The 26,474-nt window shown below is 36.4% G+C and overlaps 1 protein-coding gene across 1 annotated transcript in view; it reads left to right on the top strand.

The window, feature by feature from the left end:
* Positions 1-26,474, top strand: part of PAK2 (p21 protein (Cdc42/Rac)-activated kinase 2) — a 56,136-nt gene that overhangs the window by 12,452 nt on the left and 17,210 nt on the right. Inside the window, exons 2-5 of the mRNA XM_004675125.2 lie at positions 13,799-14,006; positions 24,594-24,694; positions 25,319-25,466; positions 26,120-26,151. Coding sequence (XP_004675182.1) covers positions 13,820-14,006; positions 24,594-24,694; positions 25,319-25,466; positions 26,120-26,151 — 468 coding nt within the window. The 5' untranslated portion in view covers positions 13,799-13,819. The remainder of the gene's footprint in view (positions 1-13,798; positions 14,007-24,593; positions 24,695-25,318; positions 25,467-26,119; positions 26,152-26,474) is intronic.

The raw sequence follows: 26,474 nt of genomic DNA, 5'->3' as shown, positions 1-26,474 counted from the left end.
TGGAAGTGAAGGAAAAGAAGAAAAATAGGAAGAACATGTTTAGATCATAGTGTTTCTTCATGCACAATGCTTCCTCTAGAATACATAGACGTTCCTCTTTCATTGCCTGGCAAATTCTTTCTCATCCTTCAAAAGCCATTTCTGATTTCCTTGCCAAATCACTTGTATAAATAGGAGCTCTGGGTTCTCATTTCCATTGCATTCCACTTACTCCTCTCAGCTCATCTCATTGCAGGTTAGTCATCTGTTAACTATTTTCCACTTAATAGGAAACTCAAAACTGGGACTAAATCTTAGTTATCTTTGTTTTCTATCATTTGACCCATGATAGCACTATGTAAGTATTTGAATTTAGAAGAGACTTATTAAGGGTTATTTTTTTGCTTCTATAAGATATTAAATAGTAGTAAAAATCTGTTTCTCTAGGTAGTGGAATTATGGGGTTTTTTTTTTCTTTAATTTTTTTTTTCATGATCCTGTACTACTTTTATCATGAGGGGAAAAAAAAAAAAAACACTTAAAACCAAAACTTTCAGGTGTTACCCCCTTTGCCCAGCACCTGTAATTTTCTGGTCCTGAGTCACTCAGCAGACTTCCCTCTACTTGCTACCATTTCTCCACTTCTCTCCTTCCTGTTTCATGATGAGTTAGATCATACTCATTATTCCATCTTTGGGATAGAAATGTGAGCTCTTGTAAACTGAACCATACTTGCAGTAGGGAATTGTATTGAGAATTTGTTATACTGTGGTCTTACATGGTGGTTCAAATGAGGGTTAATGGGTCAGTTTTATCAGTTGTGAGCATCAGGATAAATGGAGCATTCACTTGTCTTAGCTTTCTAGAACTGAGACCTTGACCAAGATAGAGAATCTATCTTTTAAGTTTTCCTGGGTCTCCCTAGCAGAAAAGATAAAAAAAAACTTTTGACTCTGATGCCGTAACACATAAAGCTTTCATTGATTGATTTTTTTCATTCAGCAAGTAATTACTCATCTCCTAGATACAATTACTTTACAAACTAGACTTAGTGCTATGTGTTTATAATATAATGGTCAGTAGTCATTGGATCCATGGTTTTATAGTTCATAAAATAGTAAGGGAAGAAAGACTTTAAAAAAAAATCTTGACTGTGATAAATGTTAAGACAAGGAAATAAATGTGCGTGGGATGAGACTGAGGTGATTTTTTTTCCTCGTTGTTTGCTTTTACACAAAAATAAGCATTATTCATGCTTATGAACCTGTGGCCATGAACATCGTGTATGAACAGTGTATTATCTCCTGTCTTACAAGGTCTAGGAAGTTTAACCATGCATATTGTCCTGACTTGGAAACATGCCTGTCTTGGGACATTGAGGAATGCATTCCTGTGCTATTCTAATTATTTATCCTTTTAGTGGTAAAATTTCTGAAATAAAATAGGTCTTTAGAAAGTATGTTACTTGTTTAAAGAGGCCTTAAACTAATGAAGTTGTATAGAACAGCAGGTCCTCAAGTAACATCCTTACATTCGGCATCATCTTTCTCTAATCATTGAGGGAGAAAAAATAATTAACGTATGTTGAACAAAGCATCATTCAAGGATCTGATTTCATGGGATGTAGTTTTGCTTAAGTTCACAATTTCCAAGAACCTATTGAGGACTTTAAGTGAGGGCTTAATTATATTTGTAAATCATCTGAAATGTGTGTTTAATTAAACATGCTAGCACCTCTGTGTTAAAAGGATCATGTAAGTGTCAAGTAGATGCAGGAAAGTATGGAAGTGTTTCTGACCAGCAGGAATTTGTAATTTTGTAAAGAGAGAAAAAGAAGCCAGGTAACTAAAGTTCAGGCAGAGTGCAATTCATATTAATGGGTGGGATTGCATCATTCTGAGTCTGGTGAGGAGGTAAACCATAAATCTGAAATGGAATGAATTAACTATAACAGGAGACTAATGAGGGACTAGCTAGTAAGAACTAAACAGAACACTAAAGAATGTAAGAATATTAGAAATAAGGAGCAGGTACTACCCCTACAGTTAAGAGATAGGAACTAGCAAGAGTCTCCCTTCCCCCCTCTCCTCCCAGACTCTACTCTCTCCTTTCAGTTGAAATCCAGGCCTTGTTAGGAGGGACTGACTCACTGAGAGAGGTGGTAAAGATGGTGGTGGTGGTACTTGCTGGACATCTGGATGTCAGGAAAAGCTGCTCACTGAGAGTTGTTGATTTTACCACAAAAACCTCTAAGGGAGGGGAGAGGAAGCTGTTGGTTGGGTATTCTGCTGGCCACATTGCCTTATAAAATGCTTGGTCCTGGAGGAGACCAGTGTGCAAGCACCGGGAACCAAGAAGCAAAACTTTCCCCCTGCAATGTCTCTCCAGTGCCCTCTACTGATGAAGCTCAACATTGTGCCCTCTGGCAAAAGAATAGTTACAGGTTCCAGACCCACACAGTCAATTGACAGACTTGGGAATGGTGTTATTCATGTAGGAGCTTAGAGGAGAAGTCATAACAGTTAAAGAATTCTCTTTTTTTTTTAACGTTTAAAAAGATTTATTTATTTATGCATACAGAAATGGAGTACAAGCCAGAGGTATAGGGGCAGTGAGAGGATTCACCAGAGACAAATGGGGAGCAGAATAGGCAGAGCGACAGAGTACACTGCTGAGGGGGAGCAGTGGGTGAGTCAGGAGAGGTCAGAAGAGGTCTGCTGCCTGGGGCAGAGAAGTGTAACTTCAGTCCCCTCTATTTTACTATTTTCCTCCCCCAAACTAATCATTAAAAGATTATGGTTTATATTTCTATTAAAAACATAATAAAAGGGGCCCTCCCTGGTGGCACAACGGGTTAAAGCACAGCACTATGAGGCTATCGCAGCCACTACAGCACCAGTTTGATCCCGGGCAAGGGAAGTGACCCATATAGACCTCTCCTGAACCACCCATGAGTGTGTGTATATTGATACACCCACCTTAGATAATACATGCTGTTTTTCCCCGTCTTGCATTTTATTACTAGTGTATGCTGGAGAGAATCCCATGGTAATATGTAGAGTGATTTCCTCATTCATTTTTACAGTTTGACAATATTTATACCATAGTTGATTCAATTAGTGACCTTTTTAACACCATTTGTGATGCTTCCAGCCTTTCTAGCCTTTGCTGTGACAGTAATACAACAGTAAAGGCCTAGTATATATGGCTAGTAGTATATATATATTTGTATTTTTTTCCAGTGTGTTCGGATAGAGTCCTAGAAATTAGGTATCTGGTCTGCACTTCAGGCACAACACTATGTAATACAGGTTTTCTATAAAATAAAAATAATTCTCCTTTTAGGGAAAATCAATATAATGTCCTAACTCAGTTTCCTAATTTTGGGGTTGGAGTGAGTGAAGGGGAAGAAGGAGGAGGATGAGCATTTAATATAGTGGGAAAAGTAAAGGGGAAATATGTATTTCTACTTTGAAGGTGAGTATGAAGGGATTGAGGCCTGTATGTAGGCCACAGTGTCATCTGGCGCATTTATACTGTCATTGATGACACCCTCAGCACATTCTCAGTGACATGATTTTCCAAATGGTAAATAAACTTATTGATAGAAGTGAGCAAAATGAAGTATACGTTTGTTTTGGCTTTATAGTGGTTGTATATCTGGAATAGAATGTGTGCTAAAACTTAAAAAAATTTTTTTAAAGATTTGTTTATGCATACAAGAACTGGGGTACAGGCCAGAGGTGTGGTGGGTGAGAGGATTCACCAGAGACAGAGTGGGGAGCAGAACAGGCAGATTGACTATAACACACTGCTAAGATAGAACTGTGCCATAGATTCAGATAATAATATGTATATCTTTTTAATTACAAATTTCTGCATGTGAAACATTGAAGAGTTTTGAGATACTTGCTGAGAATACATTGCAGAGAACTTTGGTATCCATGACCTTTGCTCACTAAACACCAGTAGAACACCTTTGCATTCCCATTAATGTTATGTGTGTGCTTTTTTTTCTGTTTCTTGATTAATTTTGCTGACTTTATTAGTTTTCTCTTTCTCAACTTAGTTTTATTGATCTTCTCTGTTGGATAACAGCCTATTCACAGTTTCAGCTTTTATTTCAATTGTTTCCTTCCTATACTCTTAGAATTTATTTTGCTGGGGCTTTTGTGTTTTGTTTTGCCTCTTAAGTTGGATGCTTACCTCATTAATTTTTAGTTCTTTATTAAAGTAAAATTTCCATAGTTTATTAAGTATTCTTAAGTGCTTTAATCATTCCCTATGAGTTTTTTAAATTGTGTTATATAATGTAATGTTTAATTGTGTTATGTAAAATATTCATAATATAAACTATGTTACTTTAACCATTTTTAGGTGTATAATTCATTGGTATAAAGTATATTCTCACTGAAGTATATAACTATTACTGTTAGCTGTTTCCAGAATTTTTTCACAATCCCAAACAGGTTCTGTGCCCATTAAACAATAACCTTTTCCTCAGGCCCTCATAGCAACTTTTCTATGTATTAGTGATATGAATTAGATTGATTAGATTGCATACCTCATACTAGTGAAATTTTATAGTACTTGCCCTTTTGTTTCTGACTTAATATTTTCAGTTTATCCTTGTTAGAGCATGTATCAGATTTCATTTCCATTTCTTTTATTAAACTATTGTATCTGGGTACCAGATTTCAAAAACTATTTTATATTTTTTTGAGTTTTTCATTCTCATTAAATTTTAAGTATTTTCTGATTTCCATTCTCTTATCTTTCATAACCATGGTGTTTCAGAGGTGTTTCAAGATTTATCCTAGTTGCCTTTTTGTTACTAATCTCCAACTTAATTGGTTTTGGTTAAAGTATAGAGTGATTCAATCTTTTGAAATTTTCTTTGCCTCAAAATGATTTTATGGATTTTTTTCTCTTATTAGAGAAATTGAAGTCTTTTTATTTACTTTACTTAGTTGCTAAACTATGTTTGCTTTCTTTTCTCAAGTTAGTCCCCATAGAATTTCCATCATCACCATAGTCCTTTGTATTCTTGCTGTCCCTGCCTGCCCTGGTTTCTTTCCCTCCCTCTCACCTGCAGAATGTTTCTGGGTTGTAGCTGTCTTTTTATTGTTGTTTGGTTTCGTTATGTTTTTTTATTGTAATATTTTTTCCCCTTGGTCCCTCATTTGGCTCCCCTATACTCATCCTATAAATGAAACCATCTGATTATTTAACTGAGCATGATCCTTTCTTACTGCATAGTATTCCATTGTGCTTATTTTGATCTAGCCATTGGTTTTTGGGCATTTGGGTTGTTCCCATGTTTTGCCTATTATAAATAATGCTGCAGTAAACATAAAGATGTAAGTGTACTTTTGAATCAGTGTTTTTTTGTTGTTTGGGTAGATCTGTAGGAGTGGAATTCCAGTCATGTGGTAGCTCCATTTTTAGTAGTTTGAGGAACCTCCACACTGCTTTCCATAGTGGTTGGACCAGTTTGCAGTCCCACCAGCAGTGCAGGAGAGTTCTTTTTTCTCCACATCCTCGCCAACATTTGTTGTTGCTAGCTTTTAAAAGATGTTCCTTTCTCACTGGTATGAGGTGGTAGGTATCTCATTGTGGTTTTGATTTGCATTTCCCTGATTGTAGGAGATGTTGAACATTTCTTTCGTATACCTCTTGGCCATCAAAATGATTTTATTTTCACCTTTTTTTCATGATGATTATTTTGTTGAATTTGCAGTTTATGTTGGCATCTATTTCTGAGGGTTTCCCAGTGTCTGCTTTGCATTCTTCCTATCAAGAAGTACACTAGAAATCTAATTGCATTTCTGTGGTTTGTCCTTAGTCCTTTGCCAATTGGAAGACATCTTTGATCTTTGATTTTCTTAATTTCACAGAGATACATCTTCACCCTCACATGAGTGCTTTGATTCACTTGGTTATTTTAACTTAAGTATTTGTGTCCTGTTAGTTTTTATCTGGTGAACCATTCCCTTACTACATCTTTTCCTTCTGAAAATTTCAAATGTTGGATTGTAGGTCTTCCTACCTACCTATCATTCTTTTTAGTATTTTCTAATACTTGGTCTTTCTGTTGCATTGTAGTTATTTCATCTGATACAACTTCCACTTCACTAAATCTCTTTTGGGTGTGTGCTTTTTATTTTAAATGTTGAGTTTTTAATTTTTTTCTTACTGAAAGTTCTGTGTGGTGGTTTTCCAGATTTACTTTTTTTTACTGCTTTTATTTTCAAGCTTCATATACATATTTTATGTCAGATAATTTCATATCTATTTTATAAGTCTACTTTGGCTAGTTTTTTAAAAAGATGCCTTGTTTTCCAAATACTATGAAGTGTGCTTATTTCTTTCTTTTAATTTTATTTATTCAAGCATATACAGAAATGGGGTAAAGGCCTGAGGTGCAGGGTGGCAAGAGGATTCACCAGAACCAGAGTGGGAGGCAGAATAGGCAGATTGACAAAGTACGCTGCTGAAGAGAGCAGAGGGTGATCACCTCTGGCTGGGATTGAACTCACACTGAAGTGGCCACGGCTTGGCTTAGCTTCACTGTGCAGCTATGCTACCAGCTGTGCTACAGGGAGGGCCCCTAAAATGTGCCGTTCTTAGAATTTTATTTGGGTATTATTTGAGACCTGTGTTGAAGTTGTTTTTTTGCCAGAGAACCTTAATATTTGATTTTGCCATTCACTTGGTCCATTCACTGCTAATATTAATTACCACATTCAATGAAACCTGTTTGGGAATTTTGGGCACTTTATAGTTGGAATGACTTCAGACCATAAATGTGCTTTTTTTTTTTTTTTTTTTTTGGTTAGGATTTCTTAGGTGCCCATTTACCCCCTTCTCCATTATCAGGTTTCAAAATTCTTAAAATTTTCTTATTCCCTTCTGCTCAGAGGGGTTTATTCTGGTTTATTCATATGTATTATAGTGTTGAAGGTACTAACCTTATGTGGGAGAGACTCCTATTAGGTTTTTCAGTTTAGGCAGGCTGGTTTTTATCACCTCTCTGCTGCACAGTCATCCGAGTAGAGGTGTGCAAGGTTTAGTCAAAAATCCCGTTAGATCTACTGGATTAGTAGATTGTTTACTCTTTTTTCACTTTGCTTTGAGGCTCTATTGAAACATTCCTTTCATGTTAAACTAGCTTATCCATGCATTTTTAGAGATTTTGTATGTTACCCAGTTCTTTAGTCATTTGTTTGAAGCAGAACTTTTCCTTTTCCTTCGTTACTTGTCATTAGACCCCTGCTGTGTTCTATATCTTTTTTCACCTTTTCCCTTTCCAGCTTGCCAGTAGACCTGATGTTATGCCCATCTTTACCAAATGAAAACACTCTTTTCTCTCTGATTTGTGAACTTCCTGTTTATAGTGTGTGTTATCCATTAAGGTGATTTGGGGTATTTTCTTTCTTTTTTTTTTTTTAAGATTTTTTATTTATGCATACAGAACTAGGATATAGGCAAGAGGTGGGTGGGTGGGGGGAACCATAAGAGGATTCACCAGAGACAGAGTTGGGAGCAGAATAGGCAGATCTACTGAAATAACTGCTAAGAAGAGCAGCGGCTGAGAGAGGTCTGCTGTGCCTTGTGGGTCACCTCCCTGGCCCTGAATTGAACTCGTGCTATAGTAACTGCGGTAGCTTCAAAGTGCTGTGCTTTAACCCGTTGCGCCACCAGGAATGGCCCTGATTTGGGATATTTTCACCGGTACTTTTGTTCTCAAGCATTTGATACTTTTTGGAAGGGAGAAGAAGAGAAGTCTGTTTAGTTCTTGTACTTAATATCTTATCAAATAGTGTTGTATCATTGCATTCATAATGTACTAAAAATTAAAGCTCATTTGTTCTTTACGTAAAATAGAATAAAAATGTAAAGCAAAACAGTGCTTTTGAAATAATTTTTTGTTGTTATTGTGGTTTGTACTTGGTGTACCATACATAGTTACTCTGAGTAAACTGTAATGAGTTTAGTGATTTCTACTGGTTGGACTGATTGGTTCCAGACACCACTCCTTTTTTTTTTTTCATTTTTGTCGTGTACTTAGCTTCCCCTGGTCTCCTTCAGTAGACAATTGAGGAATTGTTTGTGTTTGAGTTCTGTCACAACTAAACAATGAGCCTGTTAAAAGAGCACAGTGTGTTTTGGGCATGCTTTTTGTTTCGCCTACTTGTTTTCCATGGAAAAGTAGGAAAAAATGAACAGATTTGAAGAGAGGGACTTTTTATCATTTAGCCTTCACTTATAAAAAACATTTTTAAGTTGAGCAAAGCAGGTAAATCTGTATTTTGTTATGAGTTATTTTCATATTCTTTACTGTTTATAGCTCAAATGTAAGATTAGAGTCATGTCACATTCTCAAGGGTCACTTCTTACTCTTTGGATACTATTCATGGTGCATTATACCAGAAACTTATACCATTTTATGGAGAAGACTAAGATTGTGAATCTTTTTTTTTTTTTTTTAAGATTTATTTATTTATGCATACAGAACTTGGGTATAGGCCAGAGGCGCATGGGCAGTGAGAGGATTCACCAGAGACAGAGTGGGAAGCAGAACAGACAGATTGGTGAAGTACACTGCAGAGGGGAGCAGTGGGCAGGCCAGGAGAGTTCTGCTGCGCCACGTGGGTCACCTCTCCAGCAGGGATCGAACTCATGCTGATGTGGCTTTAGTTTCTTAGTGCTGTGCTTTAACCCATTGCACCACCAGGGAGGGCCCAGATTGTGAATCTTTTTATAGGGGAAAGTATAAATCTTTCCAAAGACATTTTTGTTGCTAATATGGCAGAGTTAATATGTTGTCTAGTGAAATGCTGTTTTAGAAGTGAATAAATTCAGGAAGTATACTAATTTCATCTGAGGGCACACAGAATGGTACCATAAATCAGTAAGCATTATTACCTGACACATGAAAGAATCTGTATTAAACATGCAGATAGTAAATATAGTAGAAGTAATGGTAGTAAAATGTCTGCCTTTGAGGTGCTTCTAAGAAGTCTTAGACAGGAAGAATACTTAAAATAGTAATTAATGATGCACAGTCATAGTTTATTGTCAAAAATGGCCTGATATGTTAATATAATAAGAAAAGAAAAAAGAGCATGAGAGTAAGAGCTGCTAGTAAACTTGAATTTGGGCCTTAGTTCTACTAGTTGTTAGATAATGTGTGACTTTGGCCAAACTGCTTGTTTAGTGAATTAGTTCTTTCACATATAAAATTAGATGGATCAGATGAATTCTAATCTTTTCTAGTTTTACTACTATGAATTTATTTTCCTGTTTAACCCATCTCAGAGGATGGTAAGGGGTCATGATGAGCAGGGAAGACAGGAATGACCTTAGATAGATGATACCTTTTACTTTTTTGGTTGAAAAAGAAAATTTAGGGAGAAACATATACACAAAGATGATAATAGCTCAGGAAATTCTTTGGTATACTTGGGGATTATGAGGCATAGGATTTGTGTCACGCATTCACACATGATCCAATTGATTCATTTGTAAATGGCCCTCAGTCTGTGGGTTATGGTTAACTGCTGAGGAAAGCATGACCAGGAAAAGCAATGATGCGTTGCTTTTAGTTGATTTTGTAATTAATCATGGCTTAGAGGATTTTTAAAAAAGATTTATTTATTTATGCATACGGAACTGGGGTGCAGACCAGAGGTGTAGGGACAGTGAGAGGAGTTAACCAGAGACAGAGTGGGGAGCAGAACTGGCAGATTGAAGAACACTGCAGAGGGGAACAGTGGGCAGGTCTGGAGAGGTCTGCCACGCCCTGAAGCATCAGCTTGCTTGCAGTTAAGTGCTTTAAGCATTGCGCCACCAGGTAGGGCATGAGAATTTCTTTAAACAAAAAAGTTAATGAATGCTTAGACACTCTTTAGGAAGCTAACCTAGAGCTTTATCCAGTTTCCTCTAAATAGCAACTGAAAACATAGAGCGTAGTTATAGAAATGAGATGAAGTGATGAGTCCTCATCTAAGCTAGTAGCAGTCATCAGTGTTGTATTAAGGGTTATGCTTGTGTTTTCTAAGATCTAATCACTTATTATACAAGTTACTTAGAATTGTTGCTGTCATTTATCATCTTGTTTAATACCATTGGGGACACCTGTGACTAATTTTTAATATTAAATTGGGTTTTGTGTAGGCATGTATTATCTATAGGGTGAGTCGTGTTAATTGGGATTTCCTTGAAACACAGCTAATTCAACATTATAATATATAGTCACCAAGACAAGGGTCTGAAACAATGTATTAACTCCTTTTTAGTTCTCTGGGACTGAATTTGTGCAGAAAATAAGAAAGGCACTGTATATTTTAAAGTAGACCAATAAATGTTCTAAAAGTTGTTGTGTAATGCTGTTTGCTTAGAATTCGGTGTTTTTCATATAAATGGCAATTTCACTGACTAACCCACAAACCTACTGATCTTTTTTATTTTTCTTATTAAAAAACAATATAGTAGGACCTTCCCTGGTGGCACAACAGGTTGAAAGTACAGCACTGTGAAGCTATCCGAGGTACTGCAGCACAAGTTGGCATCTTGTCCAGGGAGGTGACCACGTGGCATGGCAGACCTCTCCTGACCCACCTGCTGCTCCCCTCAGAAGTGTATTTTAATCAGTTGATCTGTTCTGCTCCCCACTCTGTCTCTGGTGAATCCTCTCATCCCCCAAACCTCTGGCCTGTACCCCAGTTCTTGTATTCATGAATAAATCTTTTAAAATATATATAGATTACATGTATAGATTTCAACCATGTTAAAGATTTCAGTGAGTTTTTGTGTTTTGCCTCACTTGGAAATCTAGCCACTGTTTATCTTTTCCTATGTTAAAATTTGTTCAATAGAGTATAAGATGGAATAAAAGTCTTTTATCTCCTCAATAAATATCAGAAAGAATTGAAGGCTGTGTTTGAGGATGAAGTGCAGAGGTGGGGTACACAATTCTCAAAGTGTGTTTTCTGGTATCCTTAATACCTGTGGAGTAAAAAAATTATTTTCGTACTTAATACTAAGTATTGTTTGCCTCTTGCACTGTGTTGGCATTGATGAGGCAAAATTTATGCCAGAGAAAACTGACACTTTAACACAGGTCAGCAATGGCCAAATACTTGTAGTTTTTTGTTTTTAAAGTCATTGTCACTTAAAAATCTTGATGGAATAATAAAATTATTTTATCTTATTATTGCTCTACTTTTGAATTTAAAGTATTTCACATTGCAAAATGGAAAGTATTCATAAAGTACTAAGAAAGTATGAATGGTTGGCGCACCAGCAAGCCACTTTGATGATTGAGCTAAATGTCTCCTTTTTTCATGAAACATGAAAGTTACTTGAAAGAATAATTGACCTACAAACTGCGGCTATTCAGATTTAAATATTTAGTCTTTTTCTTAAAAATGAAGCAGAGCCCTCCCTGGTGGTGCAAGGAGTTAAGATACAGTCTATGAACCTATCCACAGCCACTGCATCATGAGTTGATTCCCAGCCAGGGAGCTAAACCCACATTTGGCTCAGCAGACCTCTCCTGTCTTGGCCAAATGCTCCCCTGATCTGCTCCCCACTCTGTCTCTCTTGAATCTACACATACACAGTTGGAACCACAATTCCAACCAAAGCAATCGATGCCATAACCCTTTCTCTGAACCAAAATACTGTACAACATACAGCTAAAAGTGTATGTTTCTTGTCATGTTCTATCTATGGGCCAGTCTTCAGGATATAAGTAGTTGGTTTACATTAAATAATGTTGGTGCTTGGGGTTATATATTTTTAGCCACAACTATAATGCTTATAATCAAGTTAAAAATTACTAATTAACGGCCCTCCCTGGTGGCACAGCGGGTTAAAGCATAGCACTGAGAAGCTTGAGCCACTTGCACATGAGTTCGATTCCCGCCTGCCCCGGAGGTGACCACATGGCGTGGCAGACCTCTCCTGACCCGCCCGCTGCTCCCCTCAGCAGTGTACTTCCTCGATCTGCCTGTTCTGCTCCCCACTCTGTCTCTGGTGAAGCCTCTCGCTGCCCCTGCACCTCTGGCCTGTACCTCAGTTCTGTATGCATAAATAAATAAATCTTTAAAAAAAATTAAGTATTCACAGATAACCACTGTTAATATTTTTATCCTTTACCCTCAATAAATGAATGCATCTGTATTTTTAAATTCTGTTATATTATTCTGACAATTTTTATATGCATAAGTATATAACATTCATTGTGTAACCAAAATCTGAACATTGTGACTTTGCTGTTTTTGTGACTGTAATTAAGATAAATGTGAGCTACTCTAGGATTAATCTGTTAGCCTTAATGTTATGGTCACACTAAAGATCAGAAACTTATAATACCTTAATAAAAATTTTCTTCAAAAAATTTTATCTTGATATATCAGTTCATAAAGTGATCGTTAAAATATTTTCAGTAAGCATTATCTTCTTCCCTTTTCCAACAGAAGATAAATCCTCTTTGGTAAAACATACCTCACAGCTCACACTTAAGAAAAACCAGGTGCATCCTGCTTATATCCCACTTACCAAACAATATAACGCCCATATGGTCTGAAAAATGTCTAGCTGGTGTCTGCATCACCTCCTTAGAGCCTGCCTTCATATTGTCATTTTAACTTTACTTCAGGCTGTCTTTATTATATGAACATATAAATGTTTTACTCCTTTCTCTATGCAGAAATACTAATTCCCCCCCTTCATTCAGCCTTCCTCTTCATCTCTCAGTTATCAAATTATAACTACTTTAAAATTTTATTTTTAATGTAAGTACACTTAGTATTATTACTGAGTATATGTATATGCCCAAAGACACATACACATGATCTTACTCACTTAGATGTAGTAAATAACTTTATAATCAAATGTAATTACCAGTCAAAATCCTGTTTAGTGGGAGAAGTATGTCTTTCCTAACATATGTATACTTTTGTATCAGAACTTATTAGGGGTCTCTCTGCTGGTTTTAAATATGCGTAATCTACTTTCTCAAAAAGAACATACATACAAGTGTATAAAAATAAGCTTGAAGTTTCTGTTGAATCAGCCTTTTAGATAAGAAGGGTTACTTGACTCCCTGGATAGAGTATACAGGGTAAAAGATATGTGGTCTCATATGTGTGACTTTCAGCCTGATTCTGGATCTACTTTTGCCAATGTTCCAGATGGGTCAAATTCTATGGGACTGTGCACAACTTGTTAGGAAATAACTTGCCATGAGAATATCAAAATTTCAGAGAGATCTTCAGTGGCACATTTCATCCTTCAACAAAGTTTAAGCCTGTGTTGTGAGCATGGAATCAGATTGGGGGATATGGGTTGATAATTTATTATAAGCAGGTTTCCACTCTTTGACTAGAAATGAACCTATCAGAGACCTATACTTTTGCTTGGCTGACCAAGATACTCTTTGGGATTCTCTTTTTAAGACTTCATGTTGTCTTTTTATTGAACTATTCACTCTTAGAATCAATTGATTTTGTTGAATCTCTTGATATGATAGTTTAATTGTACTTCCTATAAACTGCATAATTCTCTTAACTGGTCATGACTTTTCAAGCATTTTCTTAGCCAACCATTCACTATCTTTGTTAGAAGTGATTACTTATTTATTGGTAACCACTGTCATGAGTTTTCATAATTTTGCAAATTGTACTCAAAATAGATGCTATATTTTCTAATTTTCAGTTGGTAAAAGGATTATTACTGTTTTGTTCATATCCATACCATTCTTTACCTTGTTATTAACTTTTTTTTTTTTTTTTTTGCCTATCTGTTTCAGGCATTACCATAACTCTGAAACATGTCTGATAACGGAGAACTGGAAGACAAGCCTCCAGCACCTCCTGTGCGAATGAGCAGTACCATTTTTAGCACCGGAGGCAAAGACCCTTTATCAGCCAATCACAGTTTGAAACCTTTGCCCTCTGTTCCAGAGGAAAAAAAGCCCAGGCATAAAATCATCTCTATATTCTCCAGCACAGAGAAAGGTAAATAGCTACTGTTGTTTCAAAAGTCTATTATTTTACCCATTTGATGTCTTTTTAATTATATTATAATAAATTGACTTTTTATAATGGTGAAAACAAGAAACAGATCCAAGAAAAACAGTTCATGGTGGTATACAGGAACTCTTAGGTATTTGATTTCCATCTAAAACTTAAGTTGTTTTTCATCCTACGTGTTATATTCAGTGAGTTTCTTTTCTCTTTTTTTTAAATTTACTTGTTTATTCATACAGAACTGGGGTACAGGCCAGAGATGCGGAGGGTGAGAGGATTCACCAGGGACAGAGTGGGGAGCAGAACAGGCAGATTGACAAGTATACGGCTGAGGGGAGCAGTGGGGGGGCCAGGAGAGGTCTGCCGCACCATGTGGATCTCCTTGGGACAGGCAGGGATCGAACTCATGCGGAAGTGGCTTTAGTTTTAGTGCTGTGCTTTAACCCGCTATACCACCAGGGAGTGCCTCACTGAGTTTCTTTATCTCTTGCTTTCTAAGACCTGGAGGATGGTTTATGGATTCCAAATTTTAGTGATATTTGAGAAAGAAGTCTATCATAACAATGCTAAGGTAGAGCCTACAACCCCCTTTCTGAAATTGTGGAGGCCAACTGTTTTGAAATTGAGTTTTTCTGATTTTTGAGTAGTTATGCTCACTCACAATTACATGCATACACATATATGAGATAAAATATATGTAATAAAAATATATATCATATAGAATAACTCCTTCAGAAGCATCTGAGGCTAGCTATCACATTAATTATCTTCTGCAAACACGAATCTAGTCCAAGTTTGTACTGACTTTAGTACTATTGACTTTTGGGGTAAAATAATGCTTTCCAGTAGCTGTCCTGTGCTTTATGAGCTGTTTCATGACATTCCTAGCTTTTACCCTGTAAATGTCAGTAACACTTGTCACCTAGTTGTTGTGACAAACAGGAATGTCTCTGGATATTGCCAAATATTTCCCATAGTGCATAATTGCTCCTATTTAGGAATCAATGGTTTAGTCACACAAATGGAATAAAGACTATAAATAATCACATATAACTTTAAGTCATTAGATTTATTTTAGGACCAAATCTAAGGAAAGAACTAGTTTTCAGAACTTTTTGGTTTTAGAACTCAGTAAGAATTCATGGATTCTAATAGGTTGTAGAATAAGGGTTAGGGATTTTTTAATTTTAAATATTCAGCTTGGCAGTATGGTCCATCACTCGTAATAGATGCAAGTAGAGATAGATTTAGATTTCATAGGTAGGTAAACACAAGTGGAAGAAGATTGGTGTGTTACATATCTCTTATAATTTTGTTTTTACTTCCAAGATTTCATGTGAGATGGTAGTTGAAAAGCCTCGTGGTATGTATTTTTTAAGTTGATTTATGAAAAGTGATGGGGTGTATATTTGGCATGTGTGAGATGGAAAATGTATTTAGACTAGATTCGATAAAGAATGAAGGAGGAAATTATGAAATGAATTAAAATTGTGTTGGGGCCCTCCCTGGTGGCACAGTGGGTAAAGCACAGCACTGAGAAGCTAAAGCCACTTCTGCATGAGTTCGATTCCCGCCTGCCCTGGAGGTGACCACATGGCAGACCTCTCCTGACCCGCCCGCTGCTCCCCTCAGCAGTGTACTTCCTCAATCTGCCTATTCTTTCTGCTCCCCACTCTGTCTCTGGTGAAGCCTCTCACCACCCCTGAGCCTCTGGCCTGTACCCCAGTTCTGTATGCACAAATAAATAAATCTTTTAAAAAAAAATTGATGTGTTGGAAGAGGATGAAGAAATGTATTTGTGTTGGTGGGCACTAAATCTTCATCCTCCATAGTAGCAAGTCAGTATATTTAAAGTAGGAAAACTTGGAAATGACATTGAAATTATGGAGATCATTAAAAAATTTAGGGAAGTTAATATATTATTAAAATGCGGGCCCTCCCTGGTGGTGCAGCGGGTTAAAGCACTGCACTAAGAAGCTAAGGCTACTTCAGCATGAGTTCGATTCCCGCCTGCCCTGGAGTTGACCACATGGCGTGGCAGACCTCTCCTGACCTGCCCGCTGTTCCCCTCAGCAGTGTACTTCGTCGATCTGCCTGTTCTGTACCCTTCTCTGTCTCTGGTGAATCCTCTCACCCTCCGCATCTCTCGCCTGTACCCCAGTTCTGTATAAATAAATAAATAAATCTTAAAAAAAAAATGCATTGTTACTTCAATTTAAAAGAATTGTTTTCCAGCCCCAAAAAGCAATGCCAGAAGGAATTACCCAGTTTCCTGAATGCAAATGAGGAAGGGGAATGTTCAAGATAGGGTAAACATACTTAGAGACAGCTGTGGAGAGGGGAAGGAAGAGTATAAAATGAAACAGAAGCAAAGAGAAAGTATGGACAGTTCTGAACTTTGGGTATAAGTAGGGCTTGTAGTAAATTGCTTATGCATTATTTACCTAAATACTCGTTATTAGTTCCCTTTTCTTCCTTTCTCTCAGAATTATCAACTGCAACTTAAAGTTGCACCTGACAAAATGAGATCAAGAGTACTGGTGTCCTAGGAATGACTCTGATTGCACTTAGATTTTTAAACTCCTATGACCTGTAATTAATATTCAGTAAATTTTTTGGTGATTTCTAAAATTTTTGTTTTCTTGTGTTTATTATATTCAAAATCTAAGAACCTTTTTGCGCTAGTTTTAAAACTTAAACTCTTAAACTTTTCCTCTTATTCATTTTCTTCCTCTTTAAATTATTTATTATAGAAAATTACATATACAAAATATACTGAATTGTCACCCAGCTTCAGCAGTTACCACTCTGCTTCCACATATTGTCCCAAACAGTCTAATCCTTCTGTTGCACTCAGGCAACTAATTTTTCACCTCTGTTCGGTTTTAATCTGTTTTACAACTTCATATAAAGACAGTTCTGCTTTAACTTTTTAGTTTTGTGATGACATGATACACACGAAAGTAAATTTTTTAATAACCTACCCTTGTTTCCACCTCCTAGCTGGAATTTTATTGGTATCCCTGTCCCTATCTGCTATGCTTTCCTATCTCTCTCCTCAATAGTCATCATCCCGAATTTTGTGTTTTTATTCCTTTGCAGTATAATTTTGTAGCACAGGCAAGCAGTGTAACTTTCCACAGAGAAGTGCCTGGTGGGCTAGGGAGGGCATGGCTCCCCTTAAACACAGTGTTTATGCCAACTTGCAATATAATTTTATGATGTAATATCTCCCAACTTATATATAATTTAGGCTTGCCTGTTTGGGAGTCCTTTATACATGGAATTATACTCAGACCCTCTATTTATCACCCACCTTTATGTTTTTGAGACCCAAATTGATACACATACTGCTATAGTTACTCATTTTTCACTACTGATAGATAAGTAGCTATAGTTTGTTCGTTTTCATTACTTTGTACTAGTACCCTGTAGAAATATGGCATTTTATTTAGCTTATCTGCCATTACACATTGGGTTGTTTTCAATAGTAACATTCACTGTGAGTAATCTTGAACATAACTGTTAGTAGACGTATGCAATATTTATCCAGGGCAATACTTCAAAGATTAAGCAACCCATTAATTTAGTTATTCTTGATTTTAATTGCTTGCTTATTAGAATTATTTAAGAAACTTAAAATAATAAAATCTATGTCCAAACTGCATCCTAAACCAACTGAATCAGTTTTGAGGTACTTAACCTGGGCATCAGTTTTGTTTTCGTTTCAGTTAAAATATTGCAGGAGTTAAAAAAACAATACATTAGTAGACTATGAAATTTATTTAGTGGAAGATAGTAGATGGAGTACAATAGAAGTAAGCAGAACATGGGCCCTCCCTGGAGGTGTAACAGGTCAAAGCACAGCACTATGAAGTTATCACAGCCACTGCAGTAGGAGTTTGATACCTAGCCAGGGAGGTGACCCACATGGCTTGGCAGACCTCTTCTGACCTACCTGCTGCTCCCCTCACCAGTGTATTTCAATCAGTCTACCTGTTTTGCTCCCCACTCTCTCTGGTGAATCCTCTTACCCTCTGCGCCTCTGGCCTATACCCAAGTTCTCTATGCATAAATAAATAAATCTTTAAAAAATAGAAATGAGCAGAATATTGCACATAATGAAAGGGTTCTTTCATTGAAATTTGTTCCATTTATGTGTATATCAGGTCAGGGTGTAAAATGTATCAGGGTGTGTCCTACTAAAGATGTAAAGGTTGCTCTGCTATGTGTATGTAGGAGTAGCATCCCTGAGTTGCAGAGTATTCCCATATTTGACTTAACTTTTTTATGTTCATTCTTACCCTCAAAAGATGAATGTTCCCATTTCTGAACAGCCTTGCCAAGTATTGTATTACAGTACCTTAGTTATTGCTGACTTGGGAAAGGCGAAATGGTCTCATTTTGTTTAGTTTGCCTTTCTCTGTTGACTGGGTGAAATTAAACATCTTCTCATATGTTAATTTATCATTCACTTGAGCTTTTCCTTTGACATCTATTCTTTAATCCTTTTATATACTAAGTTTTTTCCTTACTTAACAGTAAATATCACTAGTAATCTGTATACCAATCCTTTAATAGCTATTTTGTTAAATACAGTTTTCCAGATTATGATTTGCCTTTTTACCCTTTTAGTGGTATCTTTTGATGAATAGAAGTTACTAACTTTGGTGTAGTTAAATTAATTCCTTTTTGGTTTGGATTCTATGGTTTGACTAGGGGTCAAAGATCCTATGTTATTTCTACAAGTTTTACAATTTGCCTTTTACATTTTTAATGTGTATGTGTGTGTGTCTATCTGTAACGCACGATATATTTCACTTTTTTAAAAAAATGGGATGGACAGAGTCCCAGACTGTTTATCATTGAAATGTTTATCATTTCCTATGTGCCTGTAATACTAGCTGTTATTTTATCAGCTGTTATTTTATCTGGCTTTGTGTATGTCAGGCTCTTTTTCTGTTTTCTGCTTTGCTATGTTAGCTTATTTTTCTTTATCCAAACTAATGCATGTTGCCTTAATTGTTTTAGCTGTGATTTGTAATACATGATAGAGCAAATCTAATCTTTTTTAGGATCTACTGACCCTTTGGTCTTCTCTAAATTTTAGAATCTGCTTATTGTGTACTTTATTAAAAACCTGTTGATGGGCACAGCTGGTTAAAGCACAGCCGATTCAGTGTGAGTTCGATTCCCTGACCTGGAGGTGTCTCCCCTGCTGTTCCCCTTCCTTAGTCTGCCAGTTCTGTCCCCCACTGTCTCTGGTGAATCCTTTCACTGCCTCTGTACTTCTGGCCTGTAACCCCAGTTCTGTATGTATACATAAATAAATCTTAAAAATAAAAAGGGCAATATTCCTCAAAAAAAAATCTGTTGATACTTTGATTGAAAATGTTGGGCAATGTTAGATTAGATGTAGGCTTGTGGACAAGGTTTTGTTTAGCCTTAGATTGTCGTTCAGATATAGCATGAAAGGTGGTGACTTTAAAGGATGTGGCAGTAATATACTTAGGATTCCTTTTTTTTTTTTATTAAAATGTTTATTTTTACATCATTTTGCACATTTTTTTTTCATCTCAATTGTAATCCCCACGGGTTTCCCATCACCAAATCATCCCTGTGCCACCACCATAGTCCCGTGCATTTCCCTCCCTTCCCCCCCCCCCACACGTTTTTGATCCCATTCCCCACTCCACCCCCACAGAATGTCTCTGGTCTATGGTTGTTCATTATTTTTGTTATTTTCTCGCCTGGTCCATTATACTCCTGCTACGAGTGAAACCATCCGGTATTTTTCGTTCTCTTTCTGGCTTATCTCACTAAGCATGATCTTTTCCAGCTCCATAGGATTCCTTTTTTTTAACCTATATGTTTTTTAAGATTTATTTTATTTATTTATGCATACAGGTATTGGGGTATAGGCCAAAGGTGTGGGGATGAGAGGATTCATCAAAGGCAGAGTGGGGAGCAAAACAGGCATATTGATTGAGAAATACTGCTGAGGGGAGCAGAGGGTGAGACAGGAGAGGTCTGCTGTGTCATGTGCATCAGCTCCTTGGAGGAGGGGGGCAACAAACTCATGCTGCAGTGGCTGCTGGTAGCTTCATAGTACTGAGACTTAACCCCTTGTGCCACAGGGAAGCCCTACTTAGGATTCTTTTAGGTACCTTTTGTGCAACACATGACTTTGACCCCATGTTTTCTTTTGTTTTTTCTTTTCTATAAAGATTTATTTATTTGTGTATACAGAACTGGGGTACAGGCCAGAGGCTCAGGGGTGGCAAGAGACTTCACCAGAGACAGAGTGGGGAGCAAAACAGGCAGATCAATGAAATACACTGCTGAGGGGAGCAGCAGGCCGGTCAGGAGAGGTCTGCAATGCCATGTGGTCACCTCTGGGGCAAGAGGGAATGAACTCATGCGAAGTGGCTCTAGCTTCTCAGTGCTGTGCTTTAACCCTCTGCACCATCAGGGAGGGCCGACCCCATCTTTTCACTGGAGGTTGCTGACTGCTTGTTTTATTTTTTAATGCAGTTGGAAAATAGCTGTTAACATTTTTTCCCCCCAGTACACTAACAAGCTCTGCATTTTATTAAAAGAAGGCTTCATTCCTCCTCTGTTACCTCCCATTAAATAATCCAGTGGCCTGGTAGACATCTGTTGATAGATAATTGTGGGGTTTGTCGTTTTTATTGGTTCTTGTAGGCTTGATTTTCAGAATGATAAAATAGTAATTCTGTTTATATAGCAGTATTTTTCCAGCACAGTGTTTAGTTTAAGATATGCTGTGGGTTTTTTTTTTGTTGTTTGTTTGTTTTAGATACTCTTTATAATAGCCCTTTCCCTTCCTTGTAGGACTACTAAAATACAGGGAGTATTTGTACATATGTGTTATGTTGTATAAAAACAAAAGGAATTAAACAGATTTTTTAGGATGTTGTGTCATTTTCTTTAAGTAAACTAATTAATGTACATAAATGTGTCTTATGTTAGATTTAATCTATTAACCTCTTACTTTCTACTCTTAACATCCAAGTTGAAATATGTGGCAGTGCTTTAGACAACAAGAAACAGGAATTCTCTTGTTAAATGTCTTGTCTTTTTCCTTTCTCCTTACCTGTTCATATTTTTAATTTTTGACTGGGTTTTTTCTTTGTGTTAGTAAATACAGTCCATAATAGTTATAGTGTTTTCTTTCTTATAACTTCATTCACTAGTAAGAGACTGAACCTCCTGGATGCCAGGTCTGGCTTAGTTTAAATACTCACCCTGACCAGTCTAATTGGCTAAGAGTATATGAAAAACTGGCAGAACTGGCTTATATAAGAAAACATGCATATGAGAAATGGGATACTGAGCACATATTTATAAAGCAGACAAGTATTTTTATAGTTTATAGCATTAGACACCTATGTTAGAAAAATTAGAAAAAAGTATTTCAAATCAGTGACTTCAGATCAGTTAACTAAAAGGGAAGAATTGGTGAGATCCAAATAAGTAGGAAAAAAAGAAATAATAAAAATCAAAGTAGACATCAGTTAAGTAGGAAGGGGAAAAAACTGAATGAACTAAAAAGCTGATTTGTTAATAATATCAATAAAATATGTAAACCTGTAGCCAGAGTGATTAAGAGGTGGGGGAGATGCAAATTATTAACATAGAAAATGAGAGATGGCACCTTTACAGATACTAAAAAGATAAGGTAATTGTAAACAGATACATATAGAAATGTGTTTAACAGCAAGTTAAATAAAGTGAATTTCTTGAAAGATAAAGATTTTCAGAGCTCACTCAAAAAATAGGTAACTTGGGAAATTTAATTTGTATTTATTATCCTTCTCACCAAGTAAATGATAGATCCAGATGACTCCATTGATGAAGTCTACCAAACAGTTAAAAAAGAAGTATGATTGATACTACACAAACTTATAGAAAACTGAAATGAAAGGAATATATCTCAACTTATTATAGGAAACCTGCACTGCCGACACCTCAACCAAAGACAGTATAAGAAAAGAAAGCTACACACATATAGCCTCACGAACAGATTCAGAATTGTAGCATAATTTAAAAATTAGAATCCAGTACCAAGTAAATTTCACTTCAGAATGCAAGGTTGATTTAACACTTGGAAATAAATGATAATGCATTACATTAACAGAATTAAAAGGATAAACTGTTCATCTCTATAAATATAGAACAGCATTTGATAAAATCCAATGTTCCTTTCTGATAAAAAACATTCATCAAAGTTTGAATAAAAAGAAATCTTAACTTGATAAGATGAATGAATGGCATCAAACCCTATGGTGAAAAAAGTCAGTGCTTTCCCCAATTGATCAAGGAAACAAAGATTTCCCTTTTTATCCTTGTACTGAGCAATGTGCTAGCAGTTCTAGCCAGTGGAGTAGGCAAGAAAAGAAATCCAGGGCCCTCCCTGGTGGCACAACAAGTTCAAGCTCAGCACTATGAAACTATCTGCAGCCACTGCAGCACAAGTTCAATCCCCAGCAGACCTCTCCCAACCCACCCACTGCTCCCCTAAGCAGTGTTATTTCAGTCAGTCTGCCTGTTCTGTTCCCCACTCTGTCTCTGGTGAATTTTCTAGCCCTCCATACCTCTGTCTTGTACCCCAGTTCCTGAATGTATAAATAAATAAATCTTAAGAAAAGAAAGCCAGACTGGTTGGGAAGAAGTAAACCTGTTTTTATTCAGACATTATCAGATTTTCATAAAATACCACGATGGCTACAGAAATTCCACTGGATCTAAAAGTTTATTAAGGTTTTAGGGTATAAAGTCAAATTCAGGAACCAAGCTGTGTTTCGATTCCATTAAGACAATGAACAATTGGAAGTCAAAATTTTAAAAACTACCGTTTGCAATAGGCTCAGAAATTTTGGAATAGTGAGGAAAAAGCCAGCAAGCAGTGAAAAATATCTACACTGGTAACTCTAAAACATAGCTGGGGAAATAAAGAAGACCTCAATAAATGGAGACATTTGGAAGCTATCAAAATTCAGGGATAGCCTATAAAGTTTTAGTATGTTTGAAACTAGGGAGAATCTATAAAAGATTACTTGGTGCTCCCATGGTCTAGCCCCAACCCAGGCTCTGGAGGTCACACAGCCTCCTCCCTGGCACCTGGGACACTGAATAAGTCATAAGAAATAAAACTAAAATAAGTAAATACAGGGGTTAGAAGGGGGGTTAGAAGACTCAGTATTTTTTAGTTCACCCTAAATTAACTGTATATTCAGTATACTCCCAATAAAATCCAAGCAGCTTTTAGTTTTCTTCTTATTAAAGTAATTCTAAAATTCACATGAAAATGCAATGGATCTAGACTAACCATACAGTTTTGACAAAAGAAGCTATGACATATTCTGTAATTTCAATCTTTACTATAAACTGCAAAAACCAAAGCTGAATAGGGCATCCAGAAACAGACTGATGCATTTGTGGTTAATTGATTTTCAAAATAAAGTGGCATTGGCATTCAAACTAGCAACTCTGAAAGGTCTGAGGTGAGATAAACATTTCTGTCCTAAACATATGTTATTAGTCAGAAACTGTAGTTTAAAACAATGGGTTGAACCAAGAAGAGGGAAAGGTAGTATCCAGAAAATAGATTCAAGCATGGGGTAAAACTGAAGTAATCCCCCTAGGAACTATACTGAATTTAGGTGTAAACTACTTTGGATTAGAGCAAGAAGATCTAAAAATGAGTTGACTAATAGAGAAAAAGAAACTACTTAGTTCGAATTTACAGAGAATATTAATGATAGTGTGTAGCAGAAAAATAGCAAAAATGATGGGTGAAACCATGGAGAAAATTTAAAATGTAATCATCATTTACTCTGTTGTAAAGGATTATGTACTTTGACAAAAAGGAGAGGAGGTTTTTGTGACTACTGGTCTGTATGCTGTACACTATACATAGTCGCAGTAATGTAGATTGCATATTCTAGATGACTATATCTGAATGGAAATAGGATTTAATGGGCTCCTGTTTTCAAAATGGCTCAATACCTCAGGAAGTAGCTTTTTATGAGAGAATGAGAGTTCGAAAGAGGCTATCTCTTCTGCTCCATGCCCTTTTCCCTATCCCCCCACTTAATGATAGTTTATTATACTTACTATATGTATTTCATTTATCAGTTTATAAACCAGTGTTTTTAGGGAAAATCTCTTTTCTAAAATAACCTTGTTCCTTACTTGTTTTGGGCAAAATGTAAACATGACCGAGTACCATTATTAATCTTTTTTACTTATGCATACAAGAGTTGGGGTATAGGCCAGATGTGTGGGGGGTGGAGTGATAAGAGGATTCACCAGACACAGACTGGGGAGCACAACTGTGGACTGATTGAAATACACTGCTGAGGGGAGTCATGGGTAAGACAAAAAGAGGTCTGCAGTGCCATGTTGGTCAGCTCCCTGGCTGGGCATTGAATTCATGATGCAGTGGTTGGAGATAGTTTCATGGTACTGAAACTAAACCCCTTGAGCCACCAGAGAGATCTACCATTATTAATTTATTTAAATAAGATTTTTTTTTTTAATGCCCTCTAGGAAGTAAGAAGAAAGAGAAGGAACGGCCAGAAATTTCTCCTCCATCTGATTTTGAGCATACCATCCATGTTGGTTTTGATGCTGTTACTGGAGAATTCACTGTAAGTTTACTTAGTTATGACTGATTTTTTTTTTTAACTTATGCATACAGAACTGGGGTACAGGCATGAGGTGCAGGAGTGGTGAGAGGATTCACCAAAGGCAGAGCAGGGAGCAGAACAGGCAGATCCACAAAGTACACTGTTGAGGGGAGCAGCAGGCAGGTCAGGAGAGGTCTGCCGTGCCATGTGGGTCACCTTGGTATGGGGATCGAACTCGCAGTGAAGCAGCTAAGGCTACCAGGGAGGGCCAGTTATGACTGATTTCTCTATCAGTATTCAAACCTTTACCTTCAGTATTAAGTTAGAAATTAACTTTTCTATCTGTAGGTTAACTGAACTCTTAGTGCTTTTCTTCTTTGTATTTTGATATTTTTCCTAGGGAGCTCATCCTGTTAATTAAAATTAACAATAGATTTACAAAAATAGTCTTTCAGAAAATTAGACCTTAACAATAGATTTACAAAAATAGTCTTTCAGAAAATTAGACCTTTTAGAATTTAAGTGTCCTAAGTACATAATGAATAGATTTATTCATATTGTGTATTTTGTCATTTACTTCTGGAAATAGATTTTTTTTTTTTAGAGTAATTTAAAGCAACTAATTTCTGATTATATGTTTGTTAGGGCATGCCAGAACAGTGGGCTCGATTATTACAGACCTCCAATATCACCAAATTAGAGCAAAAGAAGAATCCTCAGGCTGTGTTGGATGTCTTAAAGTTCTATGACTCCAACACGGTGAAGCAGAAATACCTGAGCTTTACACCTCCTGGTAAGACATCAAACAATTGTAAAAGACTGACTTAAAACGGACTATAGAGTTGTTTTAAGATGTCCAGACACTAAAAAGAAAAGAGTGTGTGTGTGTGGTGTTGTGTTGTGAAAGACTATACCATGTTTTGGTAAAATATTGGTGTAAAAACATTAGCTTATAAATTTACTCATTGACACAAATTCTAGGGACAAGTCTAATTTTTTGCTACAAATGTACTAAAGTAGAAACGATGGTCATTTGTCAAAGGGTCTCTATTTCTTCTTTGAACATAGTTCTTATTTCTGTGAGGATGCACTCAAATTACTATTAATTAAATTTTCATAAAATTAAATTAATTAAAACTACATTTTTATTTTAATTCAAGCATATTAAAAGCTACATGGATGGTAATACTGATCACATGGAGGGACAGTGAAACATTTCAAATGACACCCTAATGATGTAACTAGCAAAATCTATACCAAGAGATGTAGGACAAATGATTCAGTTTCTTGAGATTCACTAACTGTTGTGTATACATCCTTGTTTGAATATGAAAATAATCTGAGAACATTTTACTTGTTCTGGTTATTTTTATTTTCCTTTTACTATGTAGAAGTTGTTTTATTTTTTGAATTGTTAATTTAGCATTATTTCTGTTATATATTCAGAGAAAGATGGCTTCCCTTCTGGAACACCAGCAGTAAGTTTATATGTTATTTCTTGTAGCTTGTCCTAATTTAAGTTACCCAAAGCAGATTTGTTTTTGTTTTGCTTTCTAAAATATTTGGCAACCATCAGAAATAACTATTAACATATATTTTTAGGTAACCACGTAATTAGTTGAGAGCTATATTAAGTAAACTGAATTTCCTTGCTATAATACTTAAAGGTTATGAAGACTAAATATAGCACCTTGTAAAGTACCTGTATAGCATCCTCTTAGCATATAATGAGGTGTGTTAAAGTTAATGCCTTCTTCTTTTGCTTCATTGACCACCAGTTTTTCTGGTGACTGTTTTAAAT

Source organism: Condylura cristata, unplaced genomic scaffold, assembly GCF_000260355.1.
Source record: "Condylura cristata isolate star-nosed mole 26May11 unplaced genomic scaffold, ConCri1.0 scaffold00003, whole genome shotgun sequence".
Taxonomy (NCBI): Eukaryota; Metazoa; Chordata; class Mammalia; order Eulipotyphla; family Talpidae; genus Condylura; species Condylura cristata.
The sequence above is the reverse complement of the archived record's forward strand: the minus strand, read 5'-3'. Positions and strand labels throughout refer to the sequence as shown.